The sequence below is a fragment of the Schistocerca serialis genome, chromosome 6 (genome assembly GCF_023864345.2).
Source record: "Schistocerca serialis cubense isolate TAMUIC-IGC-003099 chromosome 6, iqSchSeri2.2, whole genome shotgun sequence".
Lineage (NCBI taxonomy): Eukaryota > Metazoa > Arthropoda > Insecta > Orthoptera > Acrididae > Schistocerca > Schistocerca serialis.
This window is the reverse complement of record NC_064643.1, coordinates 164,363,950-164,387,734: the sequence shown is the minus strand read 5'-3', so window position 1 is coordinate 164,387,734 and position 23,785 is coordinate 164,363,950. Positions and strand designations below refer to the sequence as shown.

Genomic DNA, 23,785 nt, shown 5'->3' with positions numbered 1-23,785 from the left:
TTTTCTCTTGCAGTCTTGATGCTGACAGTTCTGAAGCTTTTTCTATATACTCACAAATCTCATGCCATATTATTCAACTCATGCTGCTCAAACCCCTTATGAAGGAAATCATCTTCAATAACAAAATCTTCATCACTTTTGTCACTTCCATCTTCACCAGAGCCATACTTCTGTATTTCCAATCAGGGCAATTCGTTGAAAATTGACACTGGGATTTCAGCTGAGAGCATAGTGAGTAGAACAAAACATGTGCCGTCTCCACTAGTTCATAGATTTTGCCGCGAGATGTCAGTTGCTCCACTTACGACCCACAGAAAAACATGTTATTACACCAAATGCTGCACACGAACTTATTCATTCATAAAATTTATGTAATCATATGAAAAGTAGATGGATTTAATTAACTTACCTCAGTAGACATCAGTTGTCAACTAGTTTGGATAGTTTCCGGGCAGTCTTGGAAGTTTTTGAAGACTTCAACTCTTTCTGAATTTGTTTAATGCCAGTGAAAAACCGGCATTTCATATAATTAAGAATCAGCTTGGGAACAATGTCCATTACATGATCTTTGCAGCATCCAATGTTAGATATTTCAACACTTATGTGGTCCAAACTATTAAGGCAATCATAAAAAATGTCACCCCATAAACTGTCCTCATGGAGTTTGACTGCGACTATATTTTTCACCTGCATAAGAACATTGAAGATGACTTTCGATGGATATGTGAGCAATGTCTTTTCTGTGGAAGAGCTGTAATGTCTAATAGATGTAAGTAAAGAGAATGGGATGTCAGATGAATTTCGGCTTAGAAGGCACAAACGCTTATGGCATTTTACAGCTTCTCTTGCTTGGCTCTGAGCACTATGGGACCTAACATATGAGGTCATCAGTCCCCTTGAACTTAGAACTACTTAATAACCTAAGGACATCACACACATACATGCCCATGACAGGATTCGAACCTGTGACCGTAGTGGTGCAGTTCCAGACTGTAGCGCCTAGAACCGCTTGGCCACTGTGGCCGGCTTTTCTTGCTTGATGCACCTCGTAACCTGCCAGATGATAAAACTAAACATTCCTTTCCTGTGGTGCTTTCAAGACTCTCCAGAACATGTTATGGATTGGGATGAGCCTCTGTGAAGTTATGTGGAACACAAAGCACTTTTTTAATTACATCTTCCATTTCCAGAACTCTGTCTCTGTTCTTTTGCTGCAAATGTCTGGCTAACATCCGCATTTGGCATACATATGACATCAATGAAAATTCACATTTATGTTCACAGTTTCCGCCAGACAATAGGGCTAGTTTTACAGGAATGTAAACGCACTGTAACGTGTGCAAGCTCAAGAAGTCTATTACTGGCGGGTGATCATTGCAACTCAGAGACCTTATGAAATCAAAATGTCGTTCAAGTGGGTCCTGATTAAATTTTGCAGTCAAGATATAGCTGAAACCTTTTTCCCACAAATATTCAGAAATCTACAATGTAATTTCAATGGTTACTCTTAGAGACTGGAGAGTTCTTTTGGAAGCAAAGCTGTTATTTTTATCGGCGAGAATGCTTTTCCATTTCATTAACATTTTGAGAGCCTCTGAGTTTTTGTACAATGCATCCTTAGGAAATGAAGAATTAAGTGCATACACTATGTTGTTCATATATCTAGTGAATGATTCTGTTGATTCACTGCCTTCGAATCCTGTTGCTTTAATTTCAAGTGGGTGGAAGTTAACGTGTGGCAAACTTTTAATCTGGCAAAGCCTGGGAAATTATCTTCTTGATAGACTCTGTGATAAAAATTACAGTTGATGATCTCATCGGTAAAAAGTATTTCAGTTTTATCACAGAAATTATTTCTTGCACACTTTATTGCATGAACAGCATCTGAAAATGCCCAAACTCTTCTGGTTTCGTCAACAGGATTTGATATAGAGCAAGACATTGCCAGACCTTTTTACTTTGTGGACTGCAATCACAAGTGAATGCAATAATTCTTGTTCCAGCTGGATAATCACTTGAATAAATATCTGCAAGACAACGTCGCCTGGAGTTGCATTGCGACTTGCATACACAGCAACAGGTTGGATCCAGTTATGCAACAGAGGAGCAAACATGAACACGAGAGCATGACTGGTAAGTTTATTCTTACAGTCGTCCGGAGTATACTCTTCTAAATTGATGAAACCATCAACTTTCAGGAAATTGTTATTAAATTATAGTTCTTCTTGAAGCTTAATTTCATAAAAAATCAGCACACCTAAGCGTTTGTTTTCAACTTGTTCTTCCAGAAAATAATTCTTAATGGCCTCCACAGCATGTGTATTGATTCCATATGAGCATTTCAGACCCTTTACTACATTTCGAAGATGTGTTTCAGAAGGAAGTGGCAACAAACCATGCTTCAAACAATGTCTGTATCCTTTGGGCAACTTAATTTTTAAGAAACTCGTCATCATACCACATTCCCTTAGTGCTTTTTAATTGGCATTTCTTTATCATAGTGTCCACTATCATTTTCTGTTTCTTACTCAGTTTGGAATGATCTAGGAGATTTGATTGAGCTGTCTTACACTTTTCGTCTGAGAGCTGCTTTTGCAGTAGATGGATTACTGCATTCACTGTTCTTAGTTTATTATGTAACCGCACAACTTCCAGCTTCTTACAGTTTAATGTTCTCTTTAGTGAAATGAGCACTGCACACAGTATCTTCAATACATTTTCCTCGACAGATGAAACACTGGGAAACATCGGAATTACTTGTTGAACATTTTCTTTACAGCAGCTACTCTTTTGTGAGTGTTCTGACAATGGTTTTCTTTTGTGTAATATTTTCGATAGATATTTTGGTACATTTTGAAATAAATGAGGAACTGCCCTGATTTTAGAGACCACCTTTGTCTTGGAATTTTAACTTGTTTACCCTCAATGATAAACACATCAGATTTTATAATAAGTTCCTCACAGAAATGTGAATCACACGCGAAACAATTATGAGTTAGAATTCTGTCTTTCCGAGGAATTGCTTTGACTCATTTTATTTTGCAAATTCTACTTCGTCTTTTGGAGGCCTAAAAAATGTTTACCTTTACTTTCTTGGTAGCCAGATCTGCACACTGGAACAAAACAAATTGGCATTTTTTATCCTTCTTCAAATACGAGTAACTGTATCCCTAAACACCAACTATTCACCACAGACTTCAACTCTTCAATGTTCACTCACACCACCATAAATACACTCACAAAATAAGCACAGGCAATAGCAAAACACACCTTCAGATAAAGCAAAACCGCATGAACTTAGATCTCAAGCGACAGTGCTGCTCAGAGTTTGCAGGCATGCCACCCGTCCTATGCTGCCTGTGTTAACAGGTGGGGAGTCAGCACACTTTCTCTTCTACTCTCTATGCTAAAAGTATAGCTGACGGTAAACTAGGATATTCTATTTTACACTTGTTTAGCTTATGGTATCCAGACTTTTTCACTATACAAAAGTAACAATCACTTGAGAGATTCTCTAGGCTCCTGCCAAATCACAGATATACCAAATCGAAGTTTATCCTGTATTCCATTCATCCAAATATGTAATTTATTGACACACTTCTTGCACGCTTTGTGAGGGGACCTATGATTATTTTGATCACCAATTTTTGCTTTAAAATAGGTTTGCCAGGCAAATGTGCAATGTTTCTCCTTTTGTGGGATAGTAAAACTGCCACATATATAGCAACACAAATCATGGCTGTTGAAGCACTTATGACATGAACTTCCAGAAGCCAACATAAGGAAAGATTTCATTTCACATATAAATAAAAGCTAAACACTGTATACAAACAAGGACTCTTGAGTCCACATCTGAATGAGCTTCACTATATCAGAGCAAACACATCTCGCTACAGTATCTTAAGTGTAACTGAAGTGGTTTAGACAATATGAACCTGTCAATGATTTACTACAGTGTCATTCACCCTCCTGTTGCCAGCCAGAGAAATGCTTCATCCCATGAACAGTGCACACATTCACATCAGGCGCCAAGAAAAAAAACTTGACCTCGTAGAAGAAAACTAACTACAGTTTTGAAATCTGCATGCCTGTTTAAAACATCACAAAAATTGAACCCAATAGAAACTGCGCTACAACTTTTCCCCAGTTTTATCTACCATCTGGCATCGCTCTCACTGCAGCTGCTTATGTGCGTGTTTGGGTGTTTGAGTAGTTCTCTGTGAATGTGCGTACTGCTAGAGAAAGAGCAACAGCCTGAAGTCTTGTGTAAATACTTTTTTTGTTGCATGTTTCTATGGGGGCACACATCAGTCAGCTACAGAAAATAATTTTGCTACACTTGGTCATATCTTACTTGAGATCCTCTGTAGTTGCAATTCTGCTGGGCGGCAAAGGAAGCACCCATCACCTTCCATTGCCATACTGTTTATCAGCACAAAATGGTTTCCTTTGATTGACACGAGTCGAACAGGGGGGGCATTAAATGCAGTTGCAAATCGCTCATGAAGATATGGGCTAATCCTGGAAGGGAAAGAAGGGGAATTCAAGCAATGAGTATATCTTCATATTGAGAACATAACTGTACCACAGAAAAATTCAGTCAAGAAAAGCAACGTATTATGATCAGTCAAGAAAAGCAACGTATTATGATCAGTCAAGAAAAGCAACATATAATGACACAAAATTGCTTACCAGAAATTTCCTTCAGGGGGGTGAAAAGTATAGTACTGTCAATACACACATATAAAATACAAGCAACAGAATACCTAGGTTTCTGAACTAATAGTTTCTTTGTCAGGGAGGAAAGAGGAATACATGGGGGTGGTTAAAAAGGAAAGCCAGGCCACTTGAATCCCAGGATGGGAGAGACCCACCTGTAGTAAGGACAAAGAAAGGAAGATTAGTGTTTAGCATACATTCAACAACAAGCTCATTACAGACAGAAAATATGCTCAAATTAGGGAAGGATGAGGAAGTAAATTGGCCACATGCTTTCAAAGGAACTGTCCCAGCATTTTCCTTAAGCAACTTAGGGGACTCATGGAAAACATAAGCCAAGATGGTTAGATGGGAATTTCAACCCCTGTTCTCCCAAAAGTGAGTCCACTGTGGTAACCACTGCACCACTTCAATCGGTGTATGTAGTGAGAATGAAGTTACACAAAGATGAAGAAGAAAGTGTCAGAGAGAGGAGGTCAAAGATGGTACATTAGTAACCACTGTGCCAGATACCGACCAGAGATGATAAGGACAAAGTGAGAAGCAAAGATAAATTAAGGAGAAAGACAGGTTAATGGAAAATGAGATGAACAGAGGACAGAAAGAATTATGACAGAAGAAAAGTGGCTGTTCCTAATAGAATATTAAAATCCTGTGCTTACATGACAGAATTACCATAAACTCCCTTTTTAATCAATGAACAACATGGGGCACATTTTCTGTCAGACCAAAATACAGTATGTTGCAGCAACACTCAGCTATAAAACTGATGATAAGTAAACCATCTCTAATTTAGACTTTTTTCAGTCTCTCGATCTTTACAGCTTTTCCAAAAATATTTGAGACAACGGTCCACGACAGAACATTGACTCACTTATCTGGGAAGAACTTGTTAACTATTTGGCTTTCATAATGGATTCGCCATACAGCAAGCAACACAAGTTTTCAGAAATGAGGTCTTGACATGGCTAAACGAGAAAAATTATTGTGTTGGTGTATTTTGTGACTTTGCAAAAGCCTTTGATTGTGTATATTAGAAAGTTTCACTTGGCAGACATAACAGAAAGCAGAGGATGTCACTGATAGTCTTTGTCACATGCATGGTACTACTCTTAGAATGGGGGAGATATCTATAAAATGCAATTCAAAAAGAGTTTTTTTCTGATGAATTAATCACACTAATTAAGGGTCAAAATTCAACCTCACCAGACACAGGCAGAGGATAGCTGCAAGTGGTTCATAGCTGTGTTATTTTCATGAAATCAGACATCAGAACTAAAAAAGAACAGAAAAGATAAAATACAAATAGTTACTGTAAAACATGAGATAAAATGGAGCATACATAATAGAGAAAACATACTCATTCAGCTTTTTACACAGTAACATGTCACAGCAAGGTCACAAAGTACTAACTGCCTTTTGTGCTTTTGCATCACACTTATAACAGCAAGATAGACTATGTCAGCATAGAGTGCAGATGCATGTTCAGCTTGCATAAGTTAAGAGAAGGAGATAAAATACAAATAAAGATGTGAAAATAAAATTACAAAATGGTTCAAACGGCTCTGAGCACTATGGGACTTAACATCTGAGTCATCAGTCCCCCCGACTTAGAACTACTTAAACCTAACTAACCTAAGGACATCACACACATCCATGCCCGAAGCAGGATTCGAACCTGCAACTGTAGCAGCAGCGCTGTTCCGGACTGACGTGCCTAGAACCACTCAGGCACAATGGCCGGCATAAAATTACAGTAAAATCAAGCAATGGAAAGTCCAGGAAGGAATAATAACAATATGTAAAGGTTAGATTGCTACTCATCACACAGAGGATATGTCACAATGAAAGAGATGGCTAAACATTTAGTTTTCAGACACAAAAGGCCTTCTTCATGGTATACACACCGATGAGAAAGGAAAAAAAAAAACCTCTTTTATCTAGGTGATGATTGGTTGGTTGGTTTTGGGGAAGGGGACCGAACAGCAAGATCATCAGTCCTGTCGGATTAGGGAAAGATAGGGAAGGAAGTCAGCACTGCCCTTTCATAGAAACCATCCTGGCATTTGCCTGAAGCGATTTAAGGAAATACGGAAAACCTAAATCAGCAAGGCCAGATGGTGTTTTGAACCACTGTCATTCCAAACACGAGTCCAGTGTGCTAACCACCGTGCCATCTTGTTCGGTCCTCCCGGTAAAAGCTCACTTTTACCAGGGTGAAAATACACTTTTTTTGTGTTAAGTGACCATATACTTTTCCTTGGAGTTTTAAAACTTATCAAGCCTTTGAATGACGATGGTTTTATACATCAACGTAAAACTTCCTGGCACTTTAGGAAACGAAACCCAGCAAAAACCAATGCTTTTTGTGAAGATCTTTGATGCGTCACAACACCTACGCTGCGTATTTTCGTATTACAAAAGTATAAATGCGAATTCTCCAAAACACATCACGACAGCTTCCGAAGCACTGAAATTGAGATTGTGTTCCGTGATGCGCTTTCCACAGCCAGTCATAGCTCATGTCACTTGATCTAGCCAGGCCAATAACAGCAGATATTCAGAGCATAGAACACATGATGTAGTCAGCTAATAGTAACATCACTGTTAAGTAGTGCGAACACACAAATAGGAAAAGTTAAACATTTAAATTAATATACATGCAGTAATGTATAACTACAAGAAAAGCTAAGCTTTCGCATAAAATATTGGTCGTTTTTTAGCATGTGTTACCCTTTAGGATATATCAAATGTAAATGTGCAAGTACAATTTTAAGTAATGGCATAAATGGCTGGTTTTCGGGGTCCGAAACTTTTCTATATGACTGCTCCTCAAAGTGTTACGTTTCGAATGAGAGTCAAACGCTCTGTGATTTACAAAAACCATTGCAATTCTCATATATAACATAATTCATCTTGCATGAAACGAAATTTACTTTGAAAGAAATGGTTCTCAAACTCCAATTCTCAATATTTCCCCACAATCTGTTAAGGGCCCCACACATGAGTGATGGATCACTGTGATCCGTCAAACAAAATGTCACCTGTAATTGGTCACTCCCCTTGACGCCCCGTGCATGAGTGATTTGCCAAGCAATTTCAATCAATATTATGAATGTTACTGTGTCAAGAAGTTCTGCTATCGAAAATGAACTGCCATGTTTAGCAGCAGCAGCGGCTGATATCCATACCCCCAGGAATACCTGCAAAATATAAATTTAAAATAAATGAGAATTATAATTTACTAAACTTGGTTTGAAACACTTTTCTTGGGAACTGTAGATTACTTTACAGAATATATTACATTTTTCACTGATGCCAAACGGGTTTTGTACACTTTTCCAGTGCATGAATACAATTTACATCATGTTTATTAGTCTTGAATTCCTTTTTATTCACTAGTCTTATAATGTAGCTGCAAGTATTTACACAATGTACTTGAGGCATCTACAGAGAAGCTGTCAATAGCAGCCCTATTGATTACTGTAACCCATTATAAATTGACTGATGGAGAGTTAGATTGTATGAAATGACAAATAACTGTATATTATATTTGTCCTGAACATTTAAATTAAAATTTCCTCTTCACATTACAGTATGTAACTCTGGTTGGAAGTTAAAAACTTTAATAATATGTATAAATATATCATAAATAACTCAAAATTGCAAGTGGGATACTGCTAACCAGCCTGGCAGCCAAAGTGATCCATCAGACTGCCCGAGATTTCCATGGAACCAGCAACCAGTGATCAGCAGCCAATCACTGTGATTTGCCCACACCTGTGCAATCTACGAGGTGATTGGTCACATGTGTTATGGATCACTGTGATCTGTTGCTCATGTATGGGACCCTTTAGAAATGTAAACACTTGTGATGTCACGCTCATCAAAAGCAGTTTATTGTTACAAAGTATTGCATACTCTTCGTCATAAGGCCTTTGATATATTTTGCTGTTGGCAACTGCTTGTGTGTGCACTATGTTTTGTTGTTATAAATGGCACATTTTCTTTGCAACTAAAGTATTAGTTTGATGTTATTCTCACATATGTGTTTTTTTACTGCTGCAGTAGCAGGCTAAAGTAAAATTCTCTGTTAGAGTATCATATCTTGCCAGTTACATTTACAAAAATTTAACTGAAAACTGAAACAATGAAAAATTCCCAGATTTCTCAGTTGTCTCAGGGGATAAACACCACGTTCTTCTGAAAACGAAGTCTCTCTCTCTCTCTCTCTCTCTCTCTCTCTCTCTCTCTCTCTCTCACACACACACACACACACACACACACACACACACAATCACAAAGCTCATACACACACATGGCCACTGTCTCCAGTTGCTGGGGCCTGACTCCCTTTTGTTGTGGGTGAGGACATAATTGATCATGGTGATGAGCAAGGAGGTTGTAGGTTTGGAACAGACAGCAGCTGGAAAAGGTAGTGTTCAATAGCGATGAGACTAAGGGCACTGGAGTTGTCAGTGTAGAGGTAGGTGGCATTGAAAATGACAAGCAGGGTGCCGCGTGGTAAAGGAACAGGAATTGTGGAGAGTTGGTAGAAAAAGTGGTTTGTGTCTTTAATACATGATGGTAGGATAAGGGGAACAGGCTGAAGGTGCTGGTCTATGGGTGTAGAGATTCTATCTTTGGGGGCACAGTAAACAGTCACTGTGGGACTTCATGGGTGGTTGAGTTCATGGGCTTTACAAAGCATGTAGAAGGCAGAAGTACGGGGAGTGGTGGCAGTGAGGTGAGAGAGAGAGAGAGCGAGAGAGCGAGAGAGAGAGAGAGAGAGAGAGAGAGAGAGAGAGAGAGAGAGACTCAGGAGAAAGGTTCTGTGATGGACCTAAGGATTTGAGGAGGGACTGGAGATCCTGCTGGATTTCAGGAATGGGGTCAATGTGGCATGGTTTGTAGGTGGCCATATCTGACAGCTGGTGGAGTCCCTCCACCACGTAATACCTGCGTTTCATAACCACAGTGGTGGAGGATTTGTTGGCAAGTAGTATTAAAAGGTCAGGATCAGTTTTTAGGTGATCGATTGTTATTCTTTCTGCAGATGTAGGGTTGGTTTCCATGTTGAGGAATTTGGTGAATGACGGTGCTGTGTCATCCGAACAAGACACAGACAGGGCAAAAGCACCACAGATGCAAAAATGCGAGCTGGTGCCAGTGCTATAGAGACTCGCCACTTGCGGCAGTTCCACCAGTGCCAGGGGGCAGTGCTGAGGATGAAGATATCGAACTCGCCTCAGCCAAATGCTGGCCAAATACAATATTCCAATGGCCAGATGACAACAGACAGGAGCCTACTCAGAAAATGGAAGAGCCGGTCTCACCCACTTGATTACAGATCATCATCCAGGGCTGACTTGGACAGGGAATGTCATTTAGTGAACTCTTAGACGTGAACAGGCAGTTGTAAATTGAATTTGTTATGTACTGTGAAGTTTACCTGTGATTATTTGCACTTATCCACTGAGACCCTTTTTTGTCTTATATTATACGCAGTGTTGCAGAATTCATTATTCAACAAGTCATAAAGATTAGTAAATCTTTTTAATCATTTGTGTGACTTTGTTACTAATCTGTTGGAGTTCTGTACAATCTTTGTTCACCTATCCTATTACCTGACCCTGGGGCATGGTTGTGTAATAGTGGCAGGGAGAAAATGTCTTAGCGGTGTACTGCTTCAGAAGCCAAACTCACAAACTCTGTCTACCATAACAACAGTGTCAACTCGGCCTCCACAGCAGTAGTGACGAGGCCTTTGCAAAACCGGTGACGAGGGTTTACAAAGGATGAAGAGGCAAGGTTAAACATTAGGAAATTTCAGAAAGTTAAGAGGAGTTGATTTGGGGCAGTGGGAGGTGGGGGGGGGGGGGGCAGATCATTGTTGGATTGAGGAGTGAACTGAGTTAGGCCAGCTTAAATATTGGTTTTGGATTGAGTTTGATTGGTAAGGTTGTGGCAAAAATGTTTTTCCACTGTAGGGACTGGGAGAAGGAGAGAAGATCCTTAACAATCTCAGAATGACTGAATTTGGGAGTGGGCAGTAGGTAAGGCCAATGGAAAAGACTGATACTTCAGTCAACTGAGGCTTTCAGAAGGAAGCTTCTTGACAGTGTTTCAGGTCTGTTTAGTTCTGCATTCACTACAGTGGTGGGAGATAGTTTCTGAAGATGTGGTAGATATCCTGTATAATAGATCTGCGAGGCAGGGTTTGTTGAATGTGAGAGGATGAGGAGGTGGTTTGATGGAGGCTCTTGTAGAGGTGGTGGGAGTGGTAGTCCAAGGTGAGAGGAGGAGGTTAACAGAGTTTTCTGACGGGGCATTGGGCATGCTGTTCAGGTTCATGGAGGACAAGACTTTCAATCTGGAAGGTGGGATCCAGGAATTTGGGATTTCTGAGCAGGAGAATTTTACAGACAGAGAGGAGCATTTGATACATATGGTTTTGCAAGACTAGGTTGACGAGTGCTGTGGACTGACATAATTTGAACAGATAGAGGTCACTGTGACAGGAGGAGTTTTAGCCAAAGATGTGTAATCTGATAGTCAGGCCTTTTGGGGGCGATTCCATGAACAGGGCAAAATGCAGGAATCGTATGTGGGACTAAGTCCTGGCTACGGATAGGGAAACTTTTCTGTACTTATGTAGATGGAAGGAGCAAGGATCCGCAATGAAGAATAAGCAAATGGTTAAAAACAGGAGAGAAGGAAAAAATGACAGAGAGATCAAAATGGTTGAAGTACGGGAAAAGGTGAAACCTGAGGGAGTAGGGCCTATAGCAAAAGACAAAATCAAACTAAAACTGATTTCAAGACAAAATGAGATCAAAGAGAAAAATACCTAAAAACATTATGATAGTGAGATGCTCGTCAATGTGTGAGAAAACAGGAGGATGTTTTGTTAAATTTGATCTAATTTTCAATAAGTTTACCCAGTAATATTGTGGTGACCATCTTTTTTTGCCTCCACTGATAGCAGTAGATGACGTGCTGCACTCACCAAACAACAGCGGCCAGCAAAGCTCCTGTCAGTAACAACTTTCACTGTGTGTAGACCTTTGCCCCCATGCCTTCCAGAAGCCATGTGCTCTTAACCATTATGAGACTCAGTCTTTGCTCCTTCTTTAACACATCAACATCTCACAGTCATGCTCTCAGCAGCACAACTCTCACAGTGTCACGTGATTAGTGATCTTAGCTACTGCACATCGCTGGAGTTTCATCAGTGAAGCTCCATATTTGAAATCAGTTTACCATAAATTCTCACAATTTGGTATACAAAAGATATTCTACCATGTTTTCCACACCCTGGTTTTAAATTGCACTTTCTCAGAAAACTTGACGGTTCTCATTCCGGACACTAGGTTGTCATCCTCCTTTACAAATCTCTGCTTGTATCTGTATATGTGCGGATGGATGTGTGTGTGTGTGTGTGTGTGTGTGTGTGTGTGTGTGTGTGCGCACACACGAGTGTATACCTGTCCTTTTTTCCCCCTAAGGTAAGTCTTTCCGCTCCCGGGATTGGAATGACTCCTTACCCTCTCCCTTAAAAGCCACATCCTTTCGTCTTTCCCTCTTTCCTGACGAAGCACCCGTTGGTTGCGAAAGCTTGAATTTTGTGTGTGTGTGTGTGTGTGTGTGTGTGTGTGTGTGTGTGTGTGTGTGTGTGTGTGTTTATATTGGTTTGTGTGTCTATCAACATGCCAACACTTTGGCTTGATAAGTTACATCATCTTTGTGTGTATATATATAATAGAAGGAAACATTCCACGTGAGAAAAAATACACTCCTGGAAATTGAAATAAGAACACCGTGAATTCATTGTCCCAGGAAGGGGAAACTTTATTGACACATTCCTGGGGTCAGATACATCACATGATCACACTGACAGAACCACAGGCACATAGACACAGGCAACAGAGCATGCACAATGTCGGCACTAGTACAGTGTGTATCCACCTTTCGCAGCAATGCAGGCTGCTATTCTCCCATGGAGACGATCGTAGAGATGCTGGATGTAGTCCTGTGGAACGGCTTGCCATGCCATTTCCACCTGGCGCCTCAGTTGGACCAGCGTTCGTGCTGGACGTGCAGACCGCGTGAGACGACGCTTCATCCAGTCCCAAACATGCTCAATGGGGGACAGATCCGGAGATCTTGCTGGCCAGGGTAGTTGACTTACACCTTCTAGAGCACGTTGGGTGGCACGGGATACATGCGGACGTGCATTGTCCTGTTGGAACAGCAAGTTCCCTTGCCGGTCTAGGAATGGTAGAACGATGGGTTCGATGACGGTTTGGATGTACCGTGCACTATTCAGTGTCCCGTCGACGATCACCAGTGGTGTACGGCCAGTGTAGGAGATCGCTCCCCACACCATGATGCCTGGTGTTGGCCCTGTGTGCCTCGGTCGTATGCAGTCCTGATTGTGGCGCTCACCTGCACGGCGCCAAACACGCATACGACCATCATTGGCACCAAGGCAGAAGCGACTCTCATCGCTGAAGACGACACGTCTCCATTCGTCCCTCCATTCACGCCTGTCGCGACACAACTGGAGGCGGCCTGTACGATGTTGGGGCGTGAACGGAAGACGGCCTAACGGTGTGTGGGACCGTAGCCCAGCTTCATGGAGACGGTTGCGAATGGTCCTCGCCGATACCCCAGGAGCAACAGTGTCCCTAATTTGCTGGGAAGTGGCGGTGCGGTCCCCTACGGCACTGCGTAGGATCCTACGGTCTTGGCGTGCATCCGTGCGTCGCTGCGGTCCGGTCCCAGGTCGACGGGCACGTACACCTTCCGCCGACCACTGGCAACAACATCGATGTACTGTGGAGACCTCACGCCCCACGTGTTGAGCAATTCGGCAGTACGTCCACCCGGCCTCCCGCATGCCCACTATACGCCCTCGCTCAAAGTCCGTCAACTGCACATACGGTTCACGTCCACGCTGTCGCGGCATGCTACCAGTGTTAAAGACTGCGATGGAGCTCCGTATGCCACGGCAAACTGGCTGACACTGACGGCGGCGGTGCACAAATGCTGCGCAGCTAGCGCCATTCGACGGCCAACACCGCGGTTCCTGGTGTGTCCGCTGTGCCGTGCGTGTGATCATTGCTTGTACAGCCCTCTCGCAGTGTCCGGAGCAAGTATGGTGGGTCTGACACACCGGTGTCAATGTGTTCTTTTTTCCATTTCCAGGAGTGTATATCTAAAAACAAAGATGATGTGACTTACCAAATGAAAGCGCTGGCACGTCGATAGACACACAAACATACACACAAAATTCTAGCTTTCGCAACCAACGGTTGCCTCGTCAGGAAAGAGGGAAGGAGAGGGAAAGACAAAAGGATTTGGGTTTTAAGGGAGAGGGTAAGGAGTCATTCCAATCCCGGGAGCGGAAAGACTTACCCTAGGGGGAAAAAAGGACGGGTATACACTCGCACGCACACACATATCCATCCACACATATACAGACACAAGCAGACATATACAGAGGCAAAGAGTTTGGGCAGAGATGTCAGTCGAGGCGGAAGTGCAGAGGCAAAGATGTTGTTGAATGACAGGTGAGGTATGAGTGGTGGCAACTTGAAATTAGCGGAGATTGAGGCCTGGTGGATAGCGGGAAGAGAGGATATATTGAAGAGCAAGTTCTCATCTCCGGAGTTCGGATAGGTTGGTGTTAGTGGGAAGTATCCAGATAACCCGGACGGTGTAACACTGTGCCAAGATGTGGTGGCCATGCACCAAGGCATGTTTAGCCACAGGGTGATCCTTATTACCAACAAACACTGTCTGCCTGTGTCCATTCATGCGAATGGACAGTTTGCTGCTGGTCATTCCCACATAGAATGCGTCACAGTGTAGGCAGGTCAGTTGGTAGATCACGTGGGTGCTTTTACACGTGGCTCTGCCTTTGATCGTGTACACCTTCCGGGTTACAGGACTGGAGTAGGTGGTGGTGGGAGGGTGCATGGGACAGGTTTTACACTGGGGGCGGTTACAAGGGTAGGAGCCAGAGGGCAGTGAAGGTGGTTTGGGGATTTCATAGGGATGAACTAAGAGGTTACGAAGGTTAGGTGGATGGCGGAAAGACACTCTTGGTGGAGTGGGGAGGATTTTTTTTATATATATATATATATATAAAAAATGATGATGTGACTTACCAAACGAAATCGCTGGCAGGTCGATAGACACACAAACAAAAAACACAAACATACACACAAAATTCTAGCTTTCGCAACCAATGGTTGCTTCATCAGGAAAGAGGGAAGGAGAGGGAAAGATGAAAGGATGTGGGTTTTAAGGGAGAGGGTAAGGAGTCATTCCAATCCCGGGAGCGGAAAGACTCACCTTAAGGGGAAAAAAGGATGGGTATACACTCGCACACACACACATATCCATCCACACATATACAGACACAAGCAGACATATATACATATATGTCTGCTTGTGTCTGTATATGTGTGGATGGATATGTGTGTGTGTGCACGAGTGTATACCTGTCCTTTTTTCCCGTAAGGTAAGTCCTTCCACTCCCGGGATTGGAATGACTCCTTATCCTCTCCCTTAAAACCCAAATCCTTTCGTCTTTCCCTCTCCTTCCCTCTTTCCTGATGAGGCAACCGTTGGTTGCGAAAGCTAGAATTTTGTGTGTATGTTTGTGTGTCTATCGACGTGCCAGCGCTTTCGTTTGGTAAGTCACATCATCTTTGTTTTTAGATATATTTTTTCCCACGTGGAATGTTTCCCTCTTATATATATGGTTATAATAGAGGGAAACATTCCACAGGAAATATATATCTAAAAACAAAGATGATTTGACTTACCAAATGAAAGTGCTGGCAGGTCGACAGACACACAAACAACCACAAACATACACACAAAATTCAAGCTTTCGCAACAAACTGTTGCCTCATCAGGAAAGAGGGAAGGAGAGGGAAAGACGAAAGGAAGTCCTTTTTTTCCCCCTAAGGTAAGTCTTTCCGCTCCCGGGATTGGAATGACTCCTTACCATCTCCCTTAAAACCCACTTCCTTGTTTGTGGTCGTTTGTGTGTCTGTCGACCTGCCAGCACTTTCATTTGGTAAGTCAAATCATCTTTGTTTTTTATATATATATATATACACATGATACAGGGTGGATCTAAAGTCCTACCATGTGGGAATTGGAAGGTGACAGTAAAACACAGAAAAGAAGAAAAAGAAACGAATGGATACTGAGTAAAGTAGTGCATTAGAGCAGCGATTCTCAACTTGCGTGGTGTTCCCCCCCCCCCCCCCCCCCCCCCCCCCCCCCCCCCTCTAGGGAAACATGAAACACTAAATGCGGGGCATAGTCTTGAAAAAAAAGAAAATGTGTGTTCAAAAATTGATTGATTTACAGAAAGAGAAGCAAAGCATAACACATTCTGTATAAGACTGTGTCAATGCTACAAAATCATTTAAATTAAAAATAAGTTTAGTAATAATTAGTGACACTCTTGGGCCAGTCTTGCATAGCAGAGTTTTTCAAAGTGAATTTAATATTATAAAGACCATCTGAGTTCTTCATTATGTGTTTAAGCTGAGATCTATTTTACCTCCAAAGCAGCCACTGCAGAAAGTCTGGTTTCAAAAAGGTAGAACATTCAAAATGGTAAGATTATATGAAATGCTTTTTTTTTCAATGCAGAAAACTCATTATCCACTGCTGCCCAAAATTTGAAGAGCAATTTATAAATAAATTGTCTTTTAATTTCCCCACTTGGATGTTTCTTCTTTGGCAGCTGAGAGACATTAGAGAGTATTTTGAAATCAACCCATAACCCAGTCCTAACATGAGAGCAAGTTTTTGTCAGTAAGAAAACATTTATTAAAATTTTTTTCCAGTGTGGATATATGATTTTTAGTTTACAAAAATAATTTTTATATGGTTTTTTTCAGCCTTTTAAGTTTTAACACATTCATCAACAATTGCAAAACAGCAATAAATCTACCTTTTTTGATAATGTGCAAGGTTTAACAGTGTAGCATTAGCAACAAAATACATAAAACACATATACTGCTTGATAATTGCTACAGAACAACTGACACTTGCTAAGGAACAGCTACCAATTGTTGTGAAACAACTAACAACTGTTACAGAGCACTCGACCAATGACAGTAAAAGGAAATGTAGAGGGCAGGAAGCATTAACTGCGGTGAAGCCTGTGCACGAACATTCTGCATGCAGTCAACAATTCATGCAGTATGACATTTGATGAAGGTGGTTGTGGTATGACAACATGTGTGAAAACATCATTTCACTGCTTATGATTGTGGACAAGCAACTGGATGGCTTAAAGCCAAGCAAAGTCACTATTGTGACCACAGTAATGGGTTTGTCCAAAAGTGCCATATCATAATTAAAAAAGGCTGCTGGAGGTGGACATGCTATGTGAAAACATGCTGGTGGCTGTACACAGACCAGAACACCAGAAAAGGATTGATATGAAGCCCTAGTGGCAAAAATGAACAGACATTTCCCTTCTAGGCAGATCACTGCAGGCTTTGCAGCCACTACTGGTCCATGTGTCACTGCCAGGACCACTTTGTGGTGACTAAATCATGTTGGTTCACATGCTCCAAAGCCTGTTAAATGTATCCTACTTCAACCATGCTACTGTCAAGAAAGAGTCTGTTGGTGTAGGGAGCATGCTGATTGGGGTCGGGGTCAGCAAGTGAATGATGTTCTCTGACCAATCCTGCTTCACTGTGGCAAGTGATTGTGGTCCCCAGTTAGTGTAAGGGGGGGGGGGGGGGAGAGAGAGAGAGAGAGAGAGAGAGAGAGAGAGAGAGAGAGAGAGAGAGAGAGAGAGAGAGAGAGAGAGGGGGGGGGGGGGGGGAAAGAGAGAGAGAGAGAGAGAGAGAGAGAGAGAGAGAGAGAGAGAGAAACATATCATAGAAGGTTCATGTACATCACTGGTATGGCCTAGGTATTATGCTGTGGGCAGGCAGGCAATATGAACAGTAGCTGAACACCATTGAATAAATTTGTGCGAAGCTCCATTACGGCACAGCAACGGTGCAGGGAGATTTTTCTGGATCATGTTCATTTGTTTAGTGGAGTAGTAGGTCCTGATTTTCTATTTATGGATGACAATGCCTGTACACAAAGGACCGCTGAGGTGTCAGACACACTAGAAAGTGAAGATACTGAACGTATGAAATGGCCAGCATATGTAAACCCTATAGAGCATATGCATATGCCAGGGATGGTCTTGGCAGTTTCTCAACAAACACACCTTCTCCCACCTACCCCCCCCCTTTCCCCCCGAACTGTGCAAGAGCTTTTCAGCTGCATTGAGAGAGGCAACAGTTTGGTAGCCACCATGAATAACAGGTGCTAAATGTGATTTAATGCCCAAGGAGGGCAAATTCCTTTCTGAGACTCCAGTATTTATCTTTATGTTGGGAGTCTGATCTGCATCAAACATGAACATTATTTATATCTGTTACCCTGCTTTTCCAAGCGGTGAAATCTGTATCATTGTTTTTTTATATGTTACTTATATACTATGCTTCATGTCCTACATCATTGTCTGCCATTATTCCTGTCCAATAAAGTAAGTATTCATTAGCAATTGTCAAGATATATAGATAAGAGGGAGGCATGATGAAAATTATGACTGGAAACAGTGTTGTAGATATTAAAAAGTTGAGAAACTCTGCATTAGAGAACAGTATCAAAGGGAAACAGTACTGGATTATCAGATGGAAGGAAAGCCATTGTACAAAATCAAACAACGGGACGTGCAAGATGGAATAACAACAATATGAAAATGATAGAGTGCTATTCATCACATAGAAGAGGTACTGAGTCACAGACAGGTACAATGAAAGAGACTGCTAAATAACTAAATATCAAAATTTTTGGGAAAAAAAGTTCTCCTTCAAGAGTAGCAGACACACACATTCGCACAGCTCTCACAATGCCAATGACTCCAGATGCTGATGCCTGACTGCTCGTCACCAGTGACTGTAGCCATGTGTGTGTCTGAGCGGTGTGAATGTATCTTCTATTCTGAAAAAGAACTTTTTGTCAAAAGTGTAAATGTTTGGGAGTCTGTCTCATTGTGACTGTCAGTGACTTAGGCTCTCCTCTATTTGGTGAATAGCAATCCATTGTTTTCATATCACTGTTAAAATGACAGTAAAATGCATTATCCTACAGTTACAATTAATAATCTCAAATGCAAAAGATTTTGTTTTTAGCTGGAGAAATATATGGCAAGTAGGAATCATGTCACATATGGCAGACGATATGAAAATTTTACATCCGCTATCTGAAGGAGACCGCTTAAAGTGCAAGAAGAAATGAAGATAGTTAATAATGTAGGAAAAGGCAGATTGCTGCTTACCATAAAGAAGACACGTCAATTGCAGACAGGCACAATTAAAAGACACTTACATAAAGCTTTTGGCCACAGCCTTCATCAGTAAAAGAGAGACACACACCATTCACACACACAGGCAAGCACACTTCACGCATACAGAACTGCCAACTCCAGCATCTTGGGCTGGAATGCAACATTCTGGTGTGTGTGTGTGTGTGTGTGTGTGTGTGTGTGTGTGTGTGTGTGTGTGTCTGGAATGCAACATTCTGGTGTGTGTGTGTGTGTGTGTGTGTGTGTGTGTGTGTGTGTGTGTGTGTGTGTGTGTGTGTCTTTTACTGATGAAGGCTGTGGCCAAAGGCTTTATGTAAGTGTCTTTCAATTGTGCCTGTTTGCAGCTTGATGTCTCTTCTTTACTGTAAGTAGCAATCTGTCTTTTCCTACATTGCTGATATTCCTACCTGAAGTTTCCATTGTTTGAAGATAGTAAATAGCAAGAGAAAACATTACGGAACATATTCTTCACAAACAATGTGTGTCTAATCAAAACTGTTTATTCTGATATCTTTGAAGGATAGATTTTTGACAAAGTGTGTGGTGTGAACATGTATGTCTGTGGGACACAGAAAAGATGTGTTAGCTCTTCCTCCTGGTCTGTTGATGCGATTTGGTAGATGACTTACATGTGGCTCATCTGGGCATTGTTGTGATAAGATCCTGACTATACTCAATAACAAGTAAACGAGAGACCACTTGAAAATTGCTACCTCTGTAGGTCAACAAGCCAATTTATCATAATATGTTGTTTTCTACAATTTTTTTGTCTATTTTATATTTTAAGGATGGTTTTGTACTTATAGCTACTCCTGTTTTACCTTAATAACTCCCTCCATTGTTATATTGCATTATGATTAGCATGCCATACAATTATTATTCTATTATATAAAAGAATTCATCAACTGTAATGTAATATTAATAACTTGCCTACTGTTATTTTGAATTATCGATTGTATTGTACTGTGTATGTGACATTGTCTGTTGCTATAATGGCCAAATGGTAATAACATTATTGTTATTGTTATCATCATCATCATCATCATCATCACCTCCACTAATTTTTGTGGTTGAGACAATTTCAATAAAAATATATGAGTCTTAATACTGCAAAGATTTATATTATGGCATTTTAAACAAATGGAACTGAACTGCTAGCACCAGGAATACACATTAACTGTCATACACTATGTTGTGACCTGCCGATCTTTCAAAGTGCCGCCGCACAGTTACGCGTGTCCTCTACATGCGGCGCTGTCTGCCAGTCATGCAGCAGCAGCGCCACCTAAGCGGCCAGCCAGTCAGCAGCCGGTAGACTTGGACTCAGTTATGACTTTACTGTTAAAGTGTACACTTGTCTTACTCTGTTTACTTGATCTGTGACTTTCATGTATTGCGTCTTCCTTGAAATATATTTGTTCAACTTGAAGTTATTACAATTGGCGACCAGGATGGGATTTTTCTTTTCCATCGTTGACCCACATGTTTCCATGGCATACTTTAGAGCAACTATTGCAAGGTCTCATAGAACAGCAAACGCTTCTCACAAATGCAATTCGTGATTTCGTCATGTCATCAAATGCGGGGCTTCTCTCGTCGTTGTCTCTACCTACTTTTCCTCCTTACGCCGAGACGGCGGAAGACTGGTCTGATTATGAAAAATGTCTTCGACAGCACTTCTTGGCATTTCATGTCACGGATGAACAAACATGTAAGTCTCTGTTCCTTTCATGGATTTCACCTCAAATGTATTGGTTGTTGTTGCAATTGGCTCCTTTGAAAGATCCTGCGTCTTTGTCCTTTGCTGAAATGTGTTCACTTCTGTCCGTCTATTTTCAAAATCAAAAACATGTGGAAGCCTCTCGTATTGCCTTTTATCGTTGTCAAAAGAACTGAATCAATCATATCACACTTGGGCTACTGAACTTCACGGCCTCAGTACAAAGTGTCAATTTGTTACTGAAGTTCACAAAGAATCCCACGCCGATTCCATGGTACGGGATGTTATTATCCGATTGGCACCCGACAAAGAAGTTAGGCAACGTGCCCTTCAGTTGGTAAATCCGACTCTAAATGAAGTCCTATCCATCGCTTAGTCTTTTGAAATTTCTCGCGCCGCTGGAGCACAAATAGAGCCATGGGGCGGCGTCAGGGAAATACAACCTCTGTGCGATGTTGACGAAGCGTGTGGTGTGTCCCCGCCGGCCGACGTGGCCACAGTATGCTCCCAAGTGCAGCCTCGGCCTAACCGTAAACAAACCTCTAAGAAACTGCAGCAACACACACGACAACTTCCTTCATGTCCGTGGTGTTTTATGAAACATTCATGAGAAGATTGTCCAAAATGTTGGGCCATGTGTCACAAATGCAAAAAAACAACGGGTCATGTGTCATCCGTTTGCAAATCTGACCACATACGTGATGTTCATGAACAAGATGCTGATTCTGATTCTGTGTTGTCTATCAATTGTACTTCTTCCCTTTCAGGGAAGTTATTTCTCACTGTCCAAATACTGGGTCGAGATGTTCGCATGCAGGTGGATACTGGTTCTGCTGCTACTATCATCAATTCTCAGACATATCTTCAGTTGGGTTCTCCAATCCTGTCACCTGTCACTAGGCAATTACAGACTTACAATAAACAGAAGATTTCTCTCTTGGGACAATTTGATGCTGAGATATCTTACAAATCTGTCGATCGCACTGTTCCCATATTTGTGCTCGACTATAGTAACGCGGAGAATCTTTTTGGTTTTGATGCCTTTCGCGCTTTTGGGTTCTCCATAGATGACTCTGTCAATATCGTCTCTGATGCTATTCCTTATGCTCAATTGGATTCCTTGTCGACAACGTTTTCGTCCCTTTTTTCTCCTGGGTTAGGCATGCAAACAACTTTGAAGCTCATATCATGTTCAAACCCGCTGCTCGGCCTAAGTTTTTTTGGGCACGGCCCATTCCTGTGGCCCTTCGTGATCAGGTCAAATGGGAGCTGGATCGTCTCACTGCTTCCTCTCACTTCCAGTGAGTGGTCCTCTCCTGTCATTGTCGTTGCTAAGCCAAATGGTGATATTCATCTCTGTGGCGATTTCGAAGCCGCTGTAAATGCTCAATGCCTTATCGACACTTACCCTGTGCCTCGACCTCAAGAATTGTTCACTAAACTTGCTGGAGGCCAGTATTTTTCTAAACTTGACCTGTCAGAAGCTTATCATCAACTTCCTCTCGACACTGCTTCCCGGCAGTTTCTGGTCCTTAACACGCCTTTCAGCCTCTATCAATACCAACGATTGCCATTCGGGGTTGCCAGTGCCCCTGCTCTCTTTCAGCAATTCTTGGAACAATTATTGCTCACTGTCCCTGGGTGTATAAACTACCAAGACGACATTTTCACTGGCTCCACCACTGATGAACATCTTCCAAATCTCCGCACACTTTTTCATGTCTTACAGACTGGCGGTCAAGAGTGTAATCCTCAGAAATCAAAATTTTTTCAGGGATCTATCACGTACTTGGGGTTTCAACTCTCTCAGGATGGTATTGGTCTGCTTCAGCAAACTGTTGCTGCGATCAATGCCCTTCCTCGCCCTACATCTGTTAAGGAACTGCAGGCCTTCTTGGGGAAAATAGCATACTATCATAAGTTTTTACCGTCTGCTGCTTTGGTGGCACAACCATTGCATTGCCTGTTGCATAAAAACGTGCCTTTTCACTGGTCCGCATCATGCAATGTGGCTTTCCAGAAATTGAAGACTATGCTGAAACAGGCCCCGTGCCTGGCTACTTATCGACCTGGCCAACATCTTGTTCTTGCCATGGACGACTCTCAATACGGGCTTGATGCAGTCCTTGCGCACTGTTTTTCTGATGGTTCTGAACAACCCATTGCTTATGCCTCCAAAATACTCACAAATGCCCAACAAAAGTATTCTCAAATTGAAAAAGAAGCTTTGGCCATTATTTATGCTCTTCATAAGTTTGGTGTTTTTCTCTATGGATCCAAATTTCATCTTGTTACGGATCACAAACCACTTGTTTCCTTGTTTCATCCATCCACGTCACTTCCCGACAAGACTGCACACCGCCTCCAGCGTTGGGCTCTTTACTTGTCTTGTTTCAATTATGAGATTAATTTCCAGCCGACGGCTCAACATACGAATGCTGATGCACTGTCTTGCCTTCCCATGGGTCCTGATCTGGCATTCAATAGGGACGAACTTTTGTGTTTCCACCTGGATGTTGCCCAGCAGCGGGTTGTGGATGGGTTCCCCATCACCGGGGACCGGCTGGTGGCAGCTACGGGTTCTGACCCTACTCTCTCCCAGGTTTTACGCTGTATTCAGAAGAGTTGGCCAGATTGTCTGTCCGCTAAGACTTCTGATCCATTATGGAACTACTATGCTTTGCGTTACTGCCTCACGGCTAGGGATGGTGTTACCCTCCTTTCCACAGAAAGAGCTTCTCCGCGTTTTGTGGTACCTGCGTCTTTGCGTGCTTCGGTCTTGTGCCTCCTTCACGAAGGGCACTGGGGTGTCTCTTGCACAAAATCTCGGGTGCGCTGTCATGTGTACAGGCCCAACATCAACTCTGAAATCGCACACATGGTCGCTACCTGTGGCCCTTGTGCATCACAGGCCGCCGCCCCGAAGTCAT

At 42.0% G+C, this 23,785-nt stretch overlaps 1 protein-coding gene across 3 annotated transcripts in view; it reads right to left on the bottom strand.

The window, feature by feature from the left end:
- LOC126484062 (metallophosphoesterase 1) overlaps window positions 1-23,785 on the bottom strand; it is a 148,651-nt gene that overhangs the window by 33,840 nt on the left and 91,026 nt on the right. For all 3 annotated transcript variants that reach the window (XM_050107423.1, XM_050107421.1, XM_050107422.1), the window contains exon 5: window positions 4,355-4,521. In XM_050107423.1, coding sequence (XP_049963380.1) covers window positions 4,355-4,521 — 167 coding nt within the window. The remainder of the gene's footprint in view (window positions 1-4,354; window positions 4,522-23,785) is intronic.